General features: G+C 42.9%; 1 protein-coding gene across 3 annotated transcripts in view; it reads left to right on the top strand.

Annotated features, from left to right (window-relative positions):
* The window catches only part of NCOA7 (nuclear receptor coactivator 7), a 208,769-nt gene that overhangs the window by 114,442 nt on the left and 76,904 nt on the right, over positions 1–17,423 (top strand). For 2 of the 3 annotated variants that reach the window (XM_044289485.1, XM_044289486.1), the window contains exon 4: positions 7,177–7,256. In XM_044289485.1, the coding sequence (XP_044145420.1) occupies positions 7,177–7,256 (80 nt within the window). Of the gene's footprint in view, positions 1–2,095; positions 2,444–7,176; positions 7,257–17,423 lie in introns of those variants that run through there. The other variant, XM_044289484.1, reaches the window with a different exon arrangement.

A 17,423-nucleotide genomic window follows, 5' to 3' on the forward strand; every position in this document is an offset into this window, starting at 1 on the left:
TGCCCAAGGGGACGTCCGTTAATACAGGGTGCCCGCCCGGCCCGGGTCTTTGCGCGCTCTAAAACGCTCAACAGGCAAGAACCAATGATTCCCTATGGGAATGGTTCTCACCTGAGCGTTTTACAGCACGTACGATCGCGCTGTAAAACGCCTGACGCCCCAAGAAGTACATGAGCTTCTTTGGGGGGTCTTGTCGCGCGATCCCGTACATAGACTTCAGCGGGAACGCGCGACAATGGGCGTTCGCTTGTCTCTGTATGCGCGATTGCAAACGCCCGTACAATCGCGAACGCTCAGGTCTGAACCCAGCGTTAGAGTGCCTCTCGAAACTCTGGAAGTGAGGAGTCAGCCTGTCACTGGCCACAATGGTGACCAAGCGCAGCCAATGACCGAGCGTTTGTTTCCTGTGTTGTATAGACACGGGTCAGCATTGGAATGGGCCAGGAAGGTGTTTGGTTAGTTACGACATTTTTTTAAACACACACTGAGGCTTTCCTAAATAATTTTATACCAAGCACAACCCATTTAAACTAATTTGTCTAAAATTCCAACCTATTCTCCCCAAAAAGCAAAAATGCAAGGATCTGTGGCAATGTTCCCTCTAAGCCTTCAAAGCAAGTGAGCAGTGAATTTAAAAGGGGTATTCCAGTTGTGAGACGTTATCCCCTATCCATAGAAAGTCCTATCAATTTGCAACCCCCCCATTCTTGCACAACCCCTTTAAGGACTTGAGTCCTTCTAGTAAATTAGTCAAGCCAAATCAGTGACAAATGAATATTGCCATATGCACCAAATAATTTGCCATCACCCTGCCACCCTGGTGGTCTAGGACCAGTAGTAAGAAAACGCTTGTGTGCCCTGCATTTCATATTTCCTCTAGACCGGGCATCAGCAACCTCCGGCACTCCAACTGTTCAGAAACTACAACTCCCAGAATGCTTAATTCACTTTTGTGGGAGTTAGAAGAATAGCCCAGCATGTTTGCATGCGGGGGGTCGTAGTTTCACAGCAGCTGGAGTGCCGAAGGTTGCTTATCCCTGTTAAAATCTGAAGCTGAGATTACTGCAAAAGAACACCACTTAAAAATGCAAAAACCTGTGTGTGACAGCAGCCCCAATGCCAACGACATGTATTGCTATGGAACCCTGGCATGAAACTATATTTCAAAAATAACTAAATATTGTTCATGGTCTTGGCGTAAAACATGAGAATAAAAATCCAACAATGACAAAAAATAAATAAATAATAATACATGTTCTTATTAACATTTATTTCCAATTTTAACTCTTTTAGGACTACATAAATTATACCTGTGTTGTTTTGATCGTCAGCCATACTAGACGGATAGATAATATATAAATATAATAATATAAAGAGACAGATAGATATGAGACAGACAGATATTGTAAAATCGTATAAGTACCATACATCTGGAGATCATAACAAAAATAATGGAGGACATTTATCAAAACTGGTGTAGAGGAAAACTGGATTAGTTGCCCATAGCAACCAATCAGATTCCACATTTCAGTTTCCAAAGGAGCTCTAAAAAAATAAAAGCTGGACTCTGATTGGTTGCTATGGGCAACTAAGCCCGTTTTCCTTTACATCAGTTTTGCTAAATCTCCCCCTGTTTTTGCAACAAAGAGTTAAAGTGACCCACGTCATTAAAGGGTTAAGCACGTTTTTGTAAAAAAAAAAAAAGTTAACATGATTAATTCATGAATTCCAAAGAACACCTGAGGTATGACAGGGAATGCCCAGATCAACCAACCATATTCCGCCTCTCATTTTTCCCTGAAGGGTTACAAGATAAAAGAAGCAGCGTGATTGGTGCGCTTCCCACGTTTTATTACACACCGGCGTGTCCACCCATACATATACTGTAACAGTATAGTGATTGATTGGATATACTAGTGACCGATAAGTAGGGTTTTTGTGTCTATCCAATAAAGTTTTATGCTATACAAAAAAAATGTCATTACGAAGGCGGTGAGCTCGGTCCCTGCAGACGTGTGAGCCCCTTCAGCTGGCGTGTGGGGGTTGGGAGACAGACCGGCAGGACCCGAGGCTAACACCTCCCCTGCTGTGTCTGGATCCAGCTAGTCTGAGGAATAATCCCATCGTCCAGAGCTGAGCGCTCTCCATGGAGGAAGGAGCACACCTGGCTGCACACAGGGGGCCACCATGTTCGCCGTGGAGTGCATGCATGACACGGACTATTGTACCCTGTGCCAGGGAGGAGAGCTGCCCTGTGAGCTGGCCACTGCATGTGAGGAGCAGCAAGCATCCGAGGCAAGTGAGCTCCCTGCAGCCACAGACATCCATGTCCTGCTCTCCACCCGACACAAGTGGACCCCCGAGGACCCCCTCTATGCCCCCTTATCCAATAAGTCCTACTGCTGGTCTATTGACTGTAGCCAGCTCCCCTACTGGGCTCTTGGTAGGTGTGCTGGGAGTTGTAGTGCATCTTGTTCATCGGCTGCATGTATTGGGGGAGAGTTATCAAAACTGGCTTAGCTGCCCATAGCAACCAATCAGATTCCACCTTTCATTTTCCAAAGGAACTCTGAATAATGAAAGGCAGAATCCGATTGGTTGCTATGGGCAGCTAAGCCAGTTTTAATAACTTTCTGCCATTTCTTATAAATGGGGGGCGATTATTACCGGAGTGATCTTCAGGAATTCTGTACAAGGTAGTAGTGGTGCGACACCAAGGTCACATTGTGAATGTCGCTTTCTGACGCCCTAGAATTCAGAGAGGTAGTATATGGCTTAAAGGGGGTATTCCGCTAATAACAAGTTATTCCCGCTATTCCCTCTGCACTCCGGCGCTTCCATAGAAATGAATGGAGCCTGGGTGTGCGATTCTGACCAGGATCTCAGAAGATTGGTGGGGGTCCCAGCAGTAAGATCCCCCTCCGATCTGATAGTTATCCTCTATCCCGCGGATAGGCGATAACTTGTTATAACCGGACTAGCCCTTTAAGATGGAAATACCTCATCCTGTGGTGGAAAACTTCTGAAAATCCGGACTTGCACTTTAATCATAATCGTGTGAAATCGTAGAAATAATCATTGGGGTGGGGGGGGATTTATCAAAACTGGTGTAAAGGAACACTTTAGCAGCCAATCGGATTCCTTTATACCATATTTGATAAATCTTCCCCATTACGTGTAAATGTTCATTGTGATCCAATAAAGTATCAGATACATTACAGTTTTCATTCATTATTATTAGGGATGAGCAAATCGACTTCGGATGAGACATCCAAAGTCGATTCGCATAAAAATTCGTTCCAATGCTGTACGGAGCAGGAGCTCTGTACTGTATTAGAATGTATTGGCTCCGATGAGCCGAAGTTATTGACTTCGGGTAATAACTTCATAAATTTGTACTGTAAAAAAAACATTTCCCCGAACTCAGATTCGGTTCCAAGTGGTACCTTCAGGGGACTGACTTGGCCATTCAAGAATATTCCACTTCTTTGCTTTAATAAACTCCTGGGTTGCTTTGTCTTTATGTTTTGGGTCATTGTCCATCTATATTATGAAACGCCGACCAATCAGTTTGGCTGCATTCGGCTGGATTTAAGCACACAGTACGTCTCTGAAAACCCCAGAATTTATCTGCTGCTTCTGTCCTGTGTCACATCATCAATAAACACTAGGGACCCAGTGCCACTGCCAGCCATGCATGCCCAAGCCATCACACTGCCTCCGCCATGTTTTACAGATGATGTGGTATGCTTTGGATCATGAGCTGTACCATGCCGTCACCATACTTTTTTCTTTCCATCATTCTTGTAGCGGTTGATCTTGGTTTCATCTGTCCAAAGAATGTTCTTCCAGAAGTGAGCTGTTTTTTAAGATGTTTTTTTTAGTCCAATCTAGCCTTCTTATTCTTGAGGCCTATGAGTGGCTTGCACTGTGCAGTGAACCCTCTGTATTTACTTTCATGCAGTCTTCTCTTTATGGTAGATTTGCATATTGATATGCCTATATCCTGAAGAGTGTTGTTCACTTGGTTTCTCTTCACCATGGTAATTATTCTGCCATCATCCACCGTCTTCCGTGGGCGTCCAGGTCGTCCAGGTCTTTTTGCATGGTTGAGGTCACCAGTGCTTTCTTTCTCAGGATGTACCAAACTGTAGACTTTGCCACTCCTAATAGTGTAGCAATTTCTCGGATGGGTTTTCTCTGTTTTCGCAGATGAAAGCTAAAAGTCTGGACTTTATGCCCATGTTCGTTATATAACTATAACTTGAATATGTTTTAGTAAACAGGTAATAAAAGCAAAATTTGTGTCGATGTCCAAATATTTATGGACCAAACTGTAATTCTAACAAAATATTTCAAATATATACGGTAAATCAGGGCAATATCCCAGAATAATTTTTAATTCCAATTTTCTTAGTATATGTTCTTGTGTAAAGCCGAATGCACACGTCCATGAGCGGTCCGTGGTAACCCGGCCTAGATTCCTGCTGAGAGCAGGAGCGCACAACGTCATTGGTTGCTATGACGCCGTGCGCTTCATGCCGCCGCTGCACTACAGTAATACATTCGTATAGATCATACGAGTGTATGACTGTAGTGCAGCGGCGGCATGAAGCGCACGGCGTCATAGCAACCAGCAGGAATCCAGGCCGGGTTACAACGGCCATGTGCATTTGGCTTAAGCCTGGGACTGCAGGACACTTTTTTATTATATGCAGAAATGTGCTATGTCCATAGTGAGCCTTTCTTATAGAGTGTTGAGACTGGACAACGCGTCCTGCTACGAGCACAAATACACTCCCCCTTTTATCTGGGAATTAATAAAATGAAATTACTGAAAATCCTTAAATATTACTTTATTATAAATATATTCCCAAATACCTTTCATTAGTTATAATGGCTAATTTTGTCTTGGGATCAGTCATTAGGAGAAACAAAATGGCCACCATCTTATTAGTCCACACAAAACCTGTCCTAATCACACAAAAGGACAAGTTACTTCACAACACTGAGCTAAAGATCTGCCTCATCCTTCTCTCTGCTCTACCTGTCAGGGATTATGGTCCTGAATATAGCTGATAAGATCTTCAGCTGAATCTCTGTAGGAATGGAGTTCATAAGGAGATATAAAGTACAGAAAGGATGGACAGGACAGATTGTGGTAATGGAGGCTACATACAAGTGCTGCTGCTCGTTAGGGCTCATGCGCACTGTATGTATATTGACGGCCTCAAAAAATACAGATGACATCCGTGTGCATTCCTTATTTTGCGGAACGAAACACCTGGCCCTTCATAGAACAGTCCTATCCTTGTCTGTAATGCGGACAATAATAGGACATGTTGTATTTTTTTTGCGGAACGGAAATATGGAAACGGAATGCACATGTAGTACCTACCGTTTTTTTTTTTTTGCGGACCCATTTAAATGAATGGTTCCGTAAACAGAATGAAAATACATTCTTGTGCAAGAGGCCTAAGTCCTACCTTTTATAGTTCTCATTCCTATCCAATCTACTTCTGGCTTTGGCCCAAAAAAAACGACATTAAAAAACTGCCACAAAAAGCTGTGTGTGATGCCACCTTTTCCGTGACCACAGGCTATGTTACCCTAAAAATATATGACATGTAGTGTTAAGCAAACTTGTGGTTTCAAGTTCGGCGTACAAGGTTCGGGCTATCTTAGAATTCCGTTATGGATTCTGCCACCACATATGGTCCGTGGAATCAATAACAGAATTCTTAGATAGCCCGAACCCTGTACGCCGAACTTGAAACCACAAGTTGGCTCAACACTAATGATAGGTGCACACACTGGCCCAGATCTACTATAGACAGTGTAAGTTTATTATAGTAGCTGATGACGAATGATAAGTCTGGTGCATCTTTAGACTGTCTTGTCTATGTTTATATCGCCTATTTTTTTTTAAAAAAAACCTCTGTCTACCTCCTCCCAAAATTCTATTCCATGCGTAGTTGGGTTGATTTTCCATTCAGGGTCTCCAGATGTCTGGGTAACAAATCATGTGGAGCATAAAGACTGGTGACACTAAACCTGCCTAAATTAATCCACCATCTCGCTCTCAATCACTAGGGAGATTTACCTTTCTGGATGTTTGGGAAAGCTGGGTAACAAACTCTGTGACGCTGTAAGGCCACGTTCACATCTCCATTTAGGAGATCCAGCAGGCTGTTCCTGTACAGAGCAGCCTGTGGGATCTTGCAGGACTTGGCCTTGTCAGATCCTCTATTTCACCACTATGTCCTATTTGACTTTAACCATGTCCGTTGGTGATCTGGCTGATTTCTGGGATAAATGCCGGGTTTTGGCTGGACAGAAACCGTTTTATGCAACGATTTTTTGTCCGGCCAACAGCCAGCATGATCAGGAAGCCGGATCTCGTAAATGAAGATGTGAACGAGGCCTAATAAAGATCTGTCGCATACTTATTCAATCTAGATAAATCCCTCTTCCTGCTACCCAACTGTGCCATATCCAGGATGACTTTCTTTCAGGAACCTGGGAAAGATGGGTTACCTTGATAATATAAGGGTCTTCAGCCTTTTGCATTTAAAAAAAAAAATTGCAGGAAAATTTTTCTACACTTTTTGCACAAAGCATATAAAAAGGATATAACTATGTGTCCCTACACAAAGTTAAATATGTTTTCCGAGATTTTAATACTGACAACCTATCCTCAGGGTAGGTCATCAGTATCTGATCGGTGGGGGTCTGACACCCCCCGATCAGCTGTTTGAGAAGGCACTGGTAGTCTTGTGACTGCCGCGTTCTTCTCCCTACTCACCAAGCACAGCACCGTACATTGTATAGCGGCTGTGCTGGGAATCGCGCTCCTAGGCACGTGACTGGCTTAGGGAAAGCAGCGAGAAGGCTGTGGCGCTACTGTGACCACCGCTGCCTTCTCACTCAGCTGATCGGCGGGGGTCCCGGGTGTTGGACCCCCACCAATCAGATACTGATGACCTATCCTGCAGTTTATGTTGGGGCCCCTGCGGTACCCTGAGGCTCCACACTCATTTTATTTATGCTAAAATTGATAATGATGTGCACCCGCATAATCCTAATCTGTCTCAGCGGGGATGCTGCTCACAACTAGGTGACATCTGTATCTATAGATGTATAATTTTATAAATATGTGGTTTTACTTTCTTTCAGGAGAAATCCCAAATAACAAAAGTGAGAAAAAAGAGAAAAAAATGGTTATGAAGAAACCTTTGGGGACCATTGAATATACAGTAAGTTGCATTTTGTTGTGTTAGTTACAAATCCTATCCACACTTTTTGCGCATCGGATGTAGTAATTATTGTGACCTTATTAAAATCTATGCAAACGCTTAAGCAAATTGATTTTTACAGCTTCCATTGAGTCCTAAGCACTAAACTCCCCCTTCTGATATAGCAGTCAGGGAAAGTGGGATAGGGGTGATTTATTTCATTGAAAGATTGCTCCACAAAGTAAAAAAATAAAAAAAAAGGGAAGTTCATCATTTACTAATCTATGGTATTAGTGTACGCCCCTGTCCGTCGCAGTTGAGCATACCCTTAATGTACAATATAGCAACAGGAAAGTCGTAGGGATTGTCTCATCTTAAACATTGGTGGCATATTGCTAGGATATGCTACCAATGTTAGGTAGGTGCTGGTCCTACCTGTGGACCTTCACCTGTCTCCAGACTGGGACTCCCAAAGTGAGCAGAGGGTGGCCACCATTCATTTTTGTGGGAGTTTTGGAAATGGCTGAGTGCTGACCTGTCTATCCTCGGCAGTCACATAGAAGTGCCCGCTTGCGCACTGTGTTCTCCATTCATTTCCATTGTACTTCCGAATATAGCCGAGCGTCCTTGCTGAGCTATTTTGGGAGCTCCCATAGAAATCAATGGAGAGCTCTCCGCGCCGGCACTGCATTGGCCCGTTTTAGAGAGTGCTGCAGGGTCCACCTCTGGGACCCGGACCTGTCCAGGCAATATGCCATCGGGCATGCTGGGAGTTGTAGTTTTGCAACAGCTGGAGGGCCGCAGTTTGAGGATGCCTGGATTACTGCTTTGCACACTCTTGGCATTCTCTTGATGAGCTTCAAGAGGTAGCCACCTGAAATGGTCTTCCAACAGTCTTGAAGGAGTTCCCAGAGATGCTTAGCACTTGTTGGCCCTTTTGCCTTCACTCTGCAGTCCAGCTCATCCCAAACCATCTCGATTGGGTTCAGGTCCGGTGATTGTGGAGGCCAGGTCATCTGGCGCAGCACCCCATCACTCTCCTTCATGGTCAAATAGCCCTTACACAGCCTGGAGGTATGTTTGGGGTCATTGTCCTGTTGAAAAATAAATGATGGTCCAACTAAACGCAAACCGGATGGAATAGCATACCGCTGCAAGATGCTGTGGTAGCCATGCTGGTTCAGTAGGCCTTCAATTTTGAATAAATCCCCAACAGTGTCACCAGCAAAGCACCCCCACACCTCCTCCTCCATGCTTCACGGTGGGAACCAGGCATGTAGAGTTCATCCGTTCACCTTTTCTGCGTCGCACAAAGACACGGTGGTTGGAACCAAAGATCTCAAATTTGGACTCATCAGACCAAAGCACAGATTTTGGCCTCTTTCACACTACAGTTTTTTGCGTTCCGTATACGGTCCGTTTTTTGCGTTCCGTATACGGTCCGTATACGGAACCATTCATTTCAATGGTTCCGCAAAAAAACGGAATGTGTTCCGTATGCATTCCGTTTCCGTATTTCCGTTTTTCCGTTCCGTTGAAAAGATAGAACATGTCCTATATTTGGCTGCAAATCACAGTCCGTGGCTCCATTCAAGTCAATGGGTCCGCAAAAAAAACGGAACACATACGGAAATGCATCCGTATGTCTTCCGTTTCCGTTCCGTTTTTTGCGGAACCATCTATTGAAAATGTTATGCCCAGCCCAATTTTTTATATGAAATTACTGTATACTGTATTTGCCATACGGAAAAACGGAACGGAACAACGGAACGGAAACGGAACCACAACGGAAGCAAAAAACGGAACAACGGATCCGTGAAAAACGGAACGCAAAACACTGAATTCAACATACTGTAGTGTGAAAGAGGCCTTTCACTGGTCTAATGTCCATTCCTGTGTTCTTTAGCCCAAACAAGTCTCTTCTGCTTGTTGCCTGTCCTTAGCAGTGGTTTCATAGCAGATATTCTACCATGAAGGCCTGATTCACACAGTCTCCTCTTAACAGTTGTTCTAGAGATGTGTCTGCTGCTAGAACTGTGTGGCATTGACCTGGTCTCTAATCTGAGCTGCTGTTAACCTGCGATTTCTGAGGCTGGTGACTCGGATGAACTTATCCTCCGCAGCAGAGGTGACTCTTGGTCTTCCTTTCCTCGGGCAGTCCGCATGTGAGCCAGTTTCTTTGTAGCGCTTGATGGTTTTTGTGACTGCACTTGGGGACACCTTCAAAGTTTTCCCAATTTTACGTACTGACTGACCTTTATTTCTTAAAGTAATGATGGCCACTCGTTTTTCTTTACGTAGCTGCTTTTTTCTTGCCATAATACAAATTCTAACAGTCTATTCAGTAGGACTATCAGCTGTGTATCCACTTGACTTCTCCACAACGCAACTGATGGTCCCAACCCCATTTATAAGGCAAGAAATCCCACTTATTAAACCTGACAGGGCACACCTGTGAAGTGAAAACCATTTCAGGTGACTACCTCTTGAAGCTCATCAAAAGAATGCCAAGAGTGTGCAAAGCAGTAATCAAAGCAAAAGGTGGCTACTTTGAAGAACCTAGAACAGTGTTTCCCAACCAGTGTGCCTCCAGCTGTTGCAAAACTACAACTCCCAGCACGAGCATGACCTAGATGGGTTTGCAGAAGGACAAAACCTTCTTAAAAGTTTTTTTGCTAAAACTCGTTATTTGATTCCTGTAAAAATGATTTTAACTGCCTGTTGACTGCTTAGTTTACATCATGTGCACTTTACCTTCAGAAGTGCACAGTACACTGGGAAGACATCACTGGTCAGACATACTCTTGATGTGGAAGAGAAGGAACATTATGCAAAAAAAAGCAGGCCCAACTAGTCTAAGGCCTCTTTCACATGAGAGTTTTCCGTCAGGGCATGATGCGTGTACTGATTGCATAGACTGAATCCTGACCCATACATTTCAATGGGTCTCATTGCATCTTTCCTGGATCATGTTTACATTCAGGAAAAATCTCAGCATGTTCCATATTGTCAGTTTATCACGCAGCCCTGGCTCCATAGAAGTGAATAGGGCTTGTGTGAAAAACGGAAGGCATCTGGATGTAATGTGTGTTTCACTGATGGTTGATAGAACATGGAGATTTATTGTTATTCGTCAGTTTTTCTTCACACATGAAAATCTGAAAAAAAAAATCTGTTTTTCCTTGAACAGATCATGTAAAAGAGACCTTAACCACGTAAGTGAGGAACCCCATGGATTTTTTTTTAATAACATGGATACACTGCCTGTCAAAAAAAAAAAAAAGTTGCCACCTGGATTTAACCCCTTAAGGACTCTGGCCATTTCACCTATTTCACCTTAAGGACTTGGCCATTTTTTGCAAATCTGACCAGTGTCACTTTAAGTGGTGATAACTTTAAAACGCTTTGACTTATCCAGGCCATTCTGAGATTGTTTTTTCGTCACATATTGTACTTCATGACACTGGTAAAATGAAGTCAAACAAATTATTATTTTTGCATAAGAAAATACCTAATTTACAAAAAAAATTTAAAATTTGCAAATTTCAAAGTTTCAGTTTCTCTACTTCTGTAATACATAGTAATACTCCCAAAAATTGTGATGACTTTACATTCCCCGTATGTCTACTTCATGTTTGAATTATTTTGGGAATGATATTTTATTTTTTGGGGATGTTACAAGGTTTAGAACTTTAGAAGCAAATATTGAAATGTTTCGGAAATTTACAAAAAATCAATTTTTAGGGACCACTACAGCTCTGAAGTCACTTTGTGAGGCTTTAATAATAGAAACCACCCAAAAATGACCCCATTCTATAAACTACACCCCTCAAGGTATTCAAAACTGATTTTACAAACTTCGTTAACCCTTTAGGTGTTGCACAAGAGTTATTGGCAAATGGGGATGAAATTTGAGAATTTCATTTTTTTGCCTAATTTTCAATTTTAACCCATTTCTTCCACTAACAAAGCAAGGGTTAACAGCCAAACAAGACTGTATCTTTATTGCCCTGACTCTGCCGTTTACAGAAACACCCCATATGTGGCCGTAAACTACTGTACGGCCACACAGCGGGGTGTAGAGTGAAAGGTGCGTCGTTTGGTTTTTGGAAGGCAGATTTTGCTGGACTGGTTTATTTACACCATGTCCCATTTGAAGCCCCCTGATGCACCCCTAGAGTAGAAACTCCATAAAAGTGACCCCATCTAAGAAACTACACTCCTCAAGGTATTCAAAGCTGATTTTACAAACTTTGTTAACCCTTTAAGTGTTGCACAAAATTTAATGGAAATTAGAGATACAATTTCAAAATGTCACTTTATTGGCAGATTTTCCATTTTAATATTTTTTTTCAAGTAACAAAGCAAGGGTTAACAGCCAAACAAAACTCATTATTTATGGCCCTGATTCTGTAGTTTACAGAAACACCTCATATGTGGTCGTAAACCACTGTACGGGCACACGGCAGATTTTGCATGTCCCATTTGAAGCCCCCCTGATGCACCCCTAGAGTAGAAACTCCAAAAAAGTGACCCCATTTTAGAAACTACGGGATAGGGTGGCAGTTTTGTTGACACTAGTTTAGGGTAAATATGATTTTTGGTTGCTCTATATTACACTTTTTGTGTGGCAAGGTAACAAGAAATAGCTTTTTTAGCACAGTTTATTTTTTTTGTTATTTACAACATTCATCTGAAAGGTTAGATCATGTGGTAATTTTATAGAGCAGGTTGTCACGGACGCGGCGATACCTAATATGTATACAGTTTTTTTTTTTTTATTTATGTAAGTTTTACACAATGATTTCATTTTTAAAACAAAAAGTTTGTGTCTCCATAGCCTAAGAGCCATAGTTTTTTCAGTTTTTGGGCGATTATCTTAAGTAGGGTCTCATTTTTTGCGGGATGAGATGGCTGTTTCATTGGCACTATTTTTGGGTGCATATGACTTTTTGATCGCTTGCTATTGCACTTTTTGTTACGTAAGATGACAAAAAATTGCTTTTTTTACGGTGGTCACCTGAGGGGTTAACTCATGTGATATTTTTATAGAGCCGGTCGATACGGACGCGGCGATACCTAATATGTATACTTTTTTTTTTTATTAATGTAAGTTTTACACAATGATTTCATTTTTGAAACGAGTCTAAGAGCCATAGTTTTTTCAGTTTTTTGGCGATTATCTTGGGTAGGGTATGATTTTTGCGGGATGAGATGACGGTTTGATTGTTACAATTTTGGCATACATGCGACTTTTTTGATCACTTTTATTACCTTTTTTGGGAAGTAAGATGGGCAAAATTTTAATTTCATCATAGTTATTTTTTATTTTTTTTTATGGCGTTCACCATTCGGGTAAAGTAACATGACCGTTTTATAGATCAGGTCGTTACGGACGCGGCGATACCAAACGTGTAGGGAATTATTTTTTTTTTTTTTCATTTTTAATCAGTGATAAATGTGTTTTTTGATTTTTTATTACTTTTTTTTACCCAGACCCACTTGGTTCTTGAAAATCCAGTGGGTCTGATGTCTGTATAGTACAGTACAATATATATTGTACTGTACTGTATTTTACTTACACTTTGTCTGAACAGATCTATGCCTTTAGCACAGATCTGTTCAGCACCATGGACAGCAGGATGCCTGAGAAGGCGTCCTGTTGCCATGGGAACCTTCCCCGTCTGCGAAGTTGTGGCCACAACTTCGCAGACGGGGAAGGGTAAGGACGGGGGCTTCCTCCTTCTGTCACCCCATCCTGTCGGGGGGCTGCAAAGGCATAGCAACCCCTCTGATGGGGGAGGGAGGGAGCCGCATCTTACTGTTAACTCTTTCCATACAGCGGTCCGTACGGACCGCTGTATGGAAAGGGTTAAACGGCTGACATCGCATCACAGATGTCAGCCATTTATACCAGAGTGTCAGCAATGTGCTGACACTCTGGTATACCACTGTACACCAACGATTATTCTGCGGGAGGCGGGCGGGGGATCGCGATCCCGCCTGCCGCACCGCCCGCAACACCCCTCCCCTGCACTACCCGCCGCCATAAAACCATTCAGGGGTGCAGGGGGGGGGGGGGGTGGAAAAAATGTATATGCGGCATTTTGAAGTTTGATCAGATCCAGCCGAAAGCGCAGCAAACCGCAGGTCTGAATTGACCTGCGGTTTGCTGCGATCGCCGATACGGGGGCGTCATATGACCCCCCCCCCACGTTGTGACAGGATGCCGGCTGAATGATTTCAGACGGCATCCTGTGCGGATTAACCCCAGCATTGCCGCAATCTCATTTTAAACTCATGACGTACCGGTACGTCATGGGTCCTTAAGGACTCGGGAAACATGCCGTACCGGTACGTCATGCGTCCCTAAGGGGTTAACTAAGCAAACAGTTATGAGCCTCCTATAGGATAATTACTGCATGGGCGATTATCTTTCAGCTGGCAATAAGTTTTGTAACCCCAACTGGTGTAATGAGTTGATTCTCATTTCTTAATCAACCATATCGAAAGACACATCATATGGTTGTGGAAAAGATGTTAGTCTGTTTGAGAAGGGTCAAATCATTGGCATGCATCAAGCAGAGAAAACATCTAAGGAGATTGCAGAAACTACTAAAATTGGGTTAAGAACTGTCCAACGCATTATTAAAAACTGGAAGGATAGTGGGGACCCATCGTATTCGAGGAAGAAATGTGGCAGGAAAAAAATCCTGAATGATTGTGATCGGCGATCTCTTAAATGTTTGGTAAATTAAAATCGAAGAAAAACAACAGTAGAACTCAGGGCTATGTTTAATAGTGAAAGTAAGAGCATTTCCACACGCGCAATGCGAAGGGAACTCAAGGGATTGGGACTGAACAGCTGTGTAGTCGTAAGAAAACCACTAATCAGTGAGGCAAACCAGAAACAAAAGGCTTTAATTTGCTAGGGAGCATAAAGATTGGACTCTGGAGCAATGGAAGAAGGCCATGTGGTCTGATGAGTCCAGATTTACCCTGTTCTAGATTGTTGGGCACATCAGGGTAAGAAGAGAGGCAGATGAAGTGATGCACCCATCATGCCTAGTGCCTACTGTCCATGTCTGTGGGGGCAGTGCTATAATCTGGGGTTGCTGCAGTTGGTTAGGTCTAGGTTTAGCAACAGTATGTGCTCCAAGAATGAGGTCAGCTGACTACCTGAACATACTGAATGACCAGGTTATTCCATCAATGGATTTTTTCTTCCCTGGTGGCACGGGCATATTCCAAGATGACAATGCCAGGATTCATCGGGCTAAAATTGTGAAAGAGTGGTTCAGGGAGCATGAGACATCATTTTCACAAGGATTGGCCACCACAGTATCCAGACCTTAACCCCATTGAGAATCTTTGGGATGTGCTGGAGAAGACTTTGCGCAGCAGTCAGACTCTACTATCATCAATGCAAGATCTTGGTGAAAAATGAATGCAACACTGGATGGAAATAAATCTTGTGACATTGCAGAAGCTTATCAACAATGCCACAGTGAATGCGTGCCATAATCAAAGCTAAAGGCGGTCCAAGGAAATATTACAGTGTGATTTTTTTTATTTTTTTTTTATTTATTTTTTGGGACAGGTAGTGTATTTCAGCATATTATTATTCTCCCCCCCCCCCTCCCTCCCCCTTTTCTATACGCTACTCCTCCTACAGTTTTAGGAGTACAATTACTAAACTTTGCACACTTGTTCGGCATATACCCAAAAAGGTTTTTTGTGCTTTGTTTACCGATTCCACCCTCTGTGGGGCAGCCCCCCGAAGACCCCACTTTTTGTCATAGACTTTCATTGGAAAATTGGAAACTTTTGCCACCCTTACAGCTTTGACGTTAAACTCCCCAAACTTGGGCTACTAAGGGCTCTTTCACACTTGCGTTCTTTTCTTCCGGCATAGAGTTCCGTCGTCGGGGCTCTATGCCGGAAGAATCCTGATCAGTTTTATCCTAATGCATTCTGAATGGAGTGAAATCCGTTCAGGATGCATCAGGATGTCTTCAGTTCTGGAACGGAACGTTTTTTGGCCGGAGAAAATACCGCAGCATGCTGCGCTTTTTGCTCCGGCCAAAAATCCTGAACACTTGCCGCAAGGCCGGATCCGGAATTAATGCCCATTGAAAGGCATTGATCCGGATCCGGCCTTAAGCTAAACGTTGTTTCGGCGCATTGCCGGATACGACGTTTAGCTTTTTCTCAATTGTTACCATGGCTGCCGGGACGCTAAAGTCCTGGCAGCCATGGTAAAGTGTAGCGTGGAGCGGGGGAGCAGCATACTTACCGTCCGTGCGGCTCCCGGGGCGCTCCAGAGTGACGTCAGGGCGCCCCAGGCGCATGGATGACATGATCGCATGGCACGTCATCCATGCGCATGGGGCGCTCTAAAGTCACTCTGGAGCTCCCCGGGAGCCGCGCGGACTGTAAGTATACTGCTCCCCCGCTCCTACTATGGCAACCAGGACTTTAATAGCGTCCTGGCTGCCATAGTAACACTGAAAGCATTTTGAAGACGGATCCGTCTTCAAATGCTTTCAGTACACTTGCGTTTTTCCGGATCCGGCGTGTACCTCCGGCAAGTGGAGTACACGCCGGATCCGGACAACGCAAGTGTGAAAGAGGCCTTAGTCATGGGGTGAACCTGAAAATTTCTGTCACATTTTGGGGACTCTAAAAAGTGGGTGGAGTCGCAACCAACCAACCAAAAAGCTGTAATTCTCACAGTAATTAAGTCATTGTACCAAAACTTGGCACCATGGGTCACTGGGTGACTGGGGTTAAAATTTATAAAAAGTGGGCAGGGTCTACAACCAATCAAATTTTAGCTATTTATTTAAATGGGAAAATGTAAAACTGCCACTGCTCTTAGACTGTTAATGGCAGGGTCCTCAAACTTGGCAAAGATGATCACTGGAGGACTGGGATTAAAATTCTGAAAAGTGGGCGGGGCCAAAAAAACCAATCAGATTTATTTGATTGATTTAAATGGGAAAAATAAAAAAAATGCTGCCATTCTCACATTATTGATGTCATGGACCTCAAATATTACAAATGTGGTCATTGGGTGTTTCCACTTCAAGCTTAGAAAAAGTGGGCGGAGCCACCAATAACCAATCAAATCTCACTCATTGATTGTCAATAGAAAACAATAAAACTGCTGCCATATTTACACGATAAATGCCATAATTCCCAAACCTTAAAGTGTTAGTCACTGGGTGACTGTGGTTCATAATTAGGACAAAAGGGGCGGGGCAACAACAGCCAATCAGATTTCAGCCATTGACCTTAATGAAAAACAGATAAACTGCTGCTATTATCAGTTTAAATGCCAAGTGTCCCAAGCTTAGCACAATTACTCACTGGGTGACTGCTGTCCAAATTTAGAAAAAGTGGGTGGAGCCTAAAACAGCCAATCCGATTTCACCTATTGACTTCAATGTAAAACTTTCAAAGATTGCTATTCTCAAAGTTTTTTAAAACCAGAGGCCAATCACATTATAGCCATTTTATTTTATATAGGAAAATGTAAATTTCCGCCACTCTTAGACTGTTAATGGCAGGGTCCTCAAATTTAGCACAGTCAGTCACTGGGTGACTTGGGTTCAAATTTTAATAAACCAGGTTAAACGGACTTTGCTTATATCTCTAGCGTTTTCAAGCCAACGTCCTGTGGTTTCTTCAGAAACGACACCATCTAGTTTAGATTTGCAAGTTTTGTTACTAATTTAAGCCAAGAAATCTGTTTTTACCAAAAAGGATATTATTCGTTAGTCTGAAAAATGATTTGTTTTTTGGTAATCTTTCTGTAAAAAGATGTAAGGCAGTGTAAAGAAGGGTAAAGCTCTGGTACATGTCCCAGGTTATAGATTTTTTTGGTAAGGGGCACATATTTGCACTGTTTGAACCCCAATATGCCTCTTATTGCTGTCAATAAGGACCATGTGTTTTTTCAGCTTGATAATCAAAAGAGAAGACAGGGTGAATTATTAATGCTTTTCTCCGTCACTACACACCCTTGGCTTTGCAAACAATTTACATTTTTTTGCTGTAGTTTTTCCCTCCCTATCTTCTGGAAGCAATACCTTTTTTACTTTTCCACGCCCATAGCCATGAGGGCTTTTTTTTTTTTTTTTGTGGAACAAGCTGTATTTTTAATACCACCGTTTAATTTGCCAT

Source organism: Bufo gargarizans, chromosome 4 (genome assembly GCF_014858855.1).
Source record: "Bufo gargarizans isolate SCDJY-AF-19 chromosome 4, ASM1485885v1, whole genome shotgun sequence".
Lineage (NCBI taxonomy): Eukaryota > Metazoa > Chordata > Amphibia > Anura > Bufonidae > Bufo > Bufo gargarizans.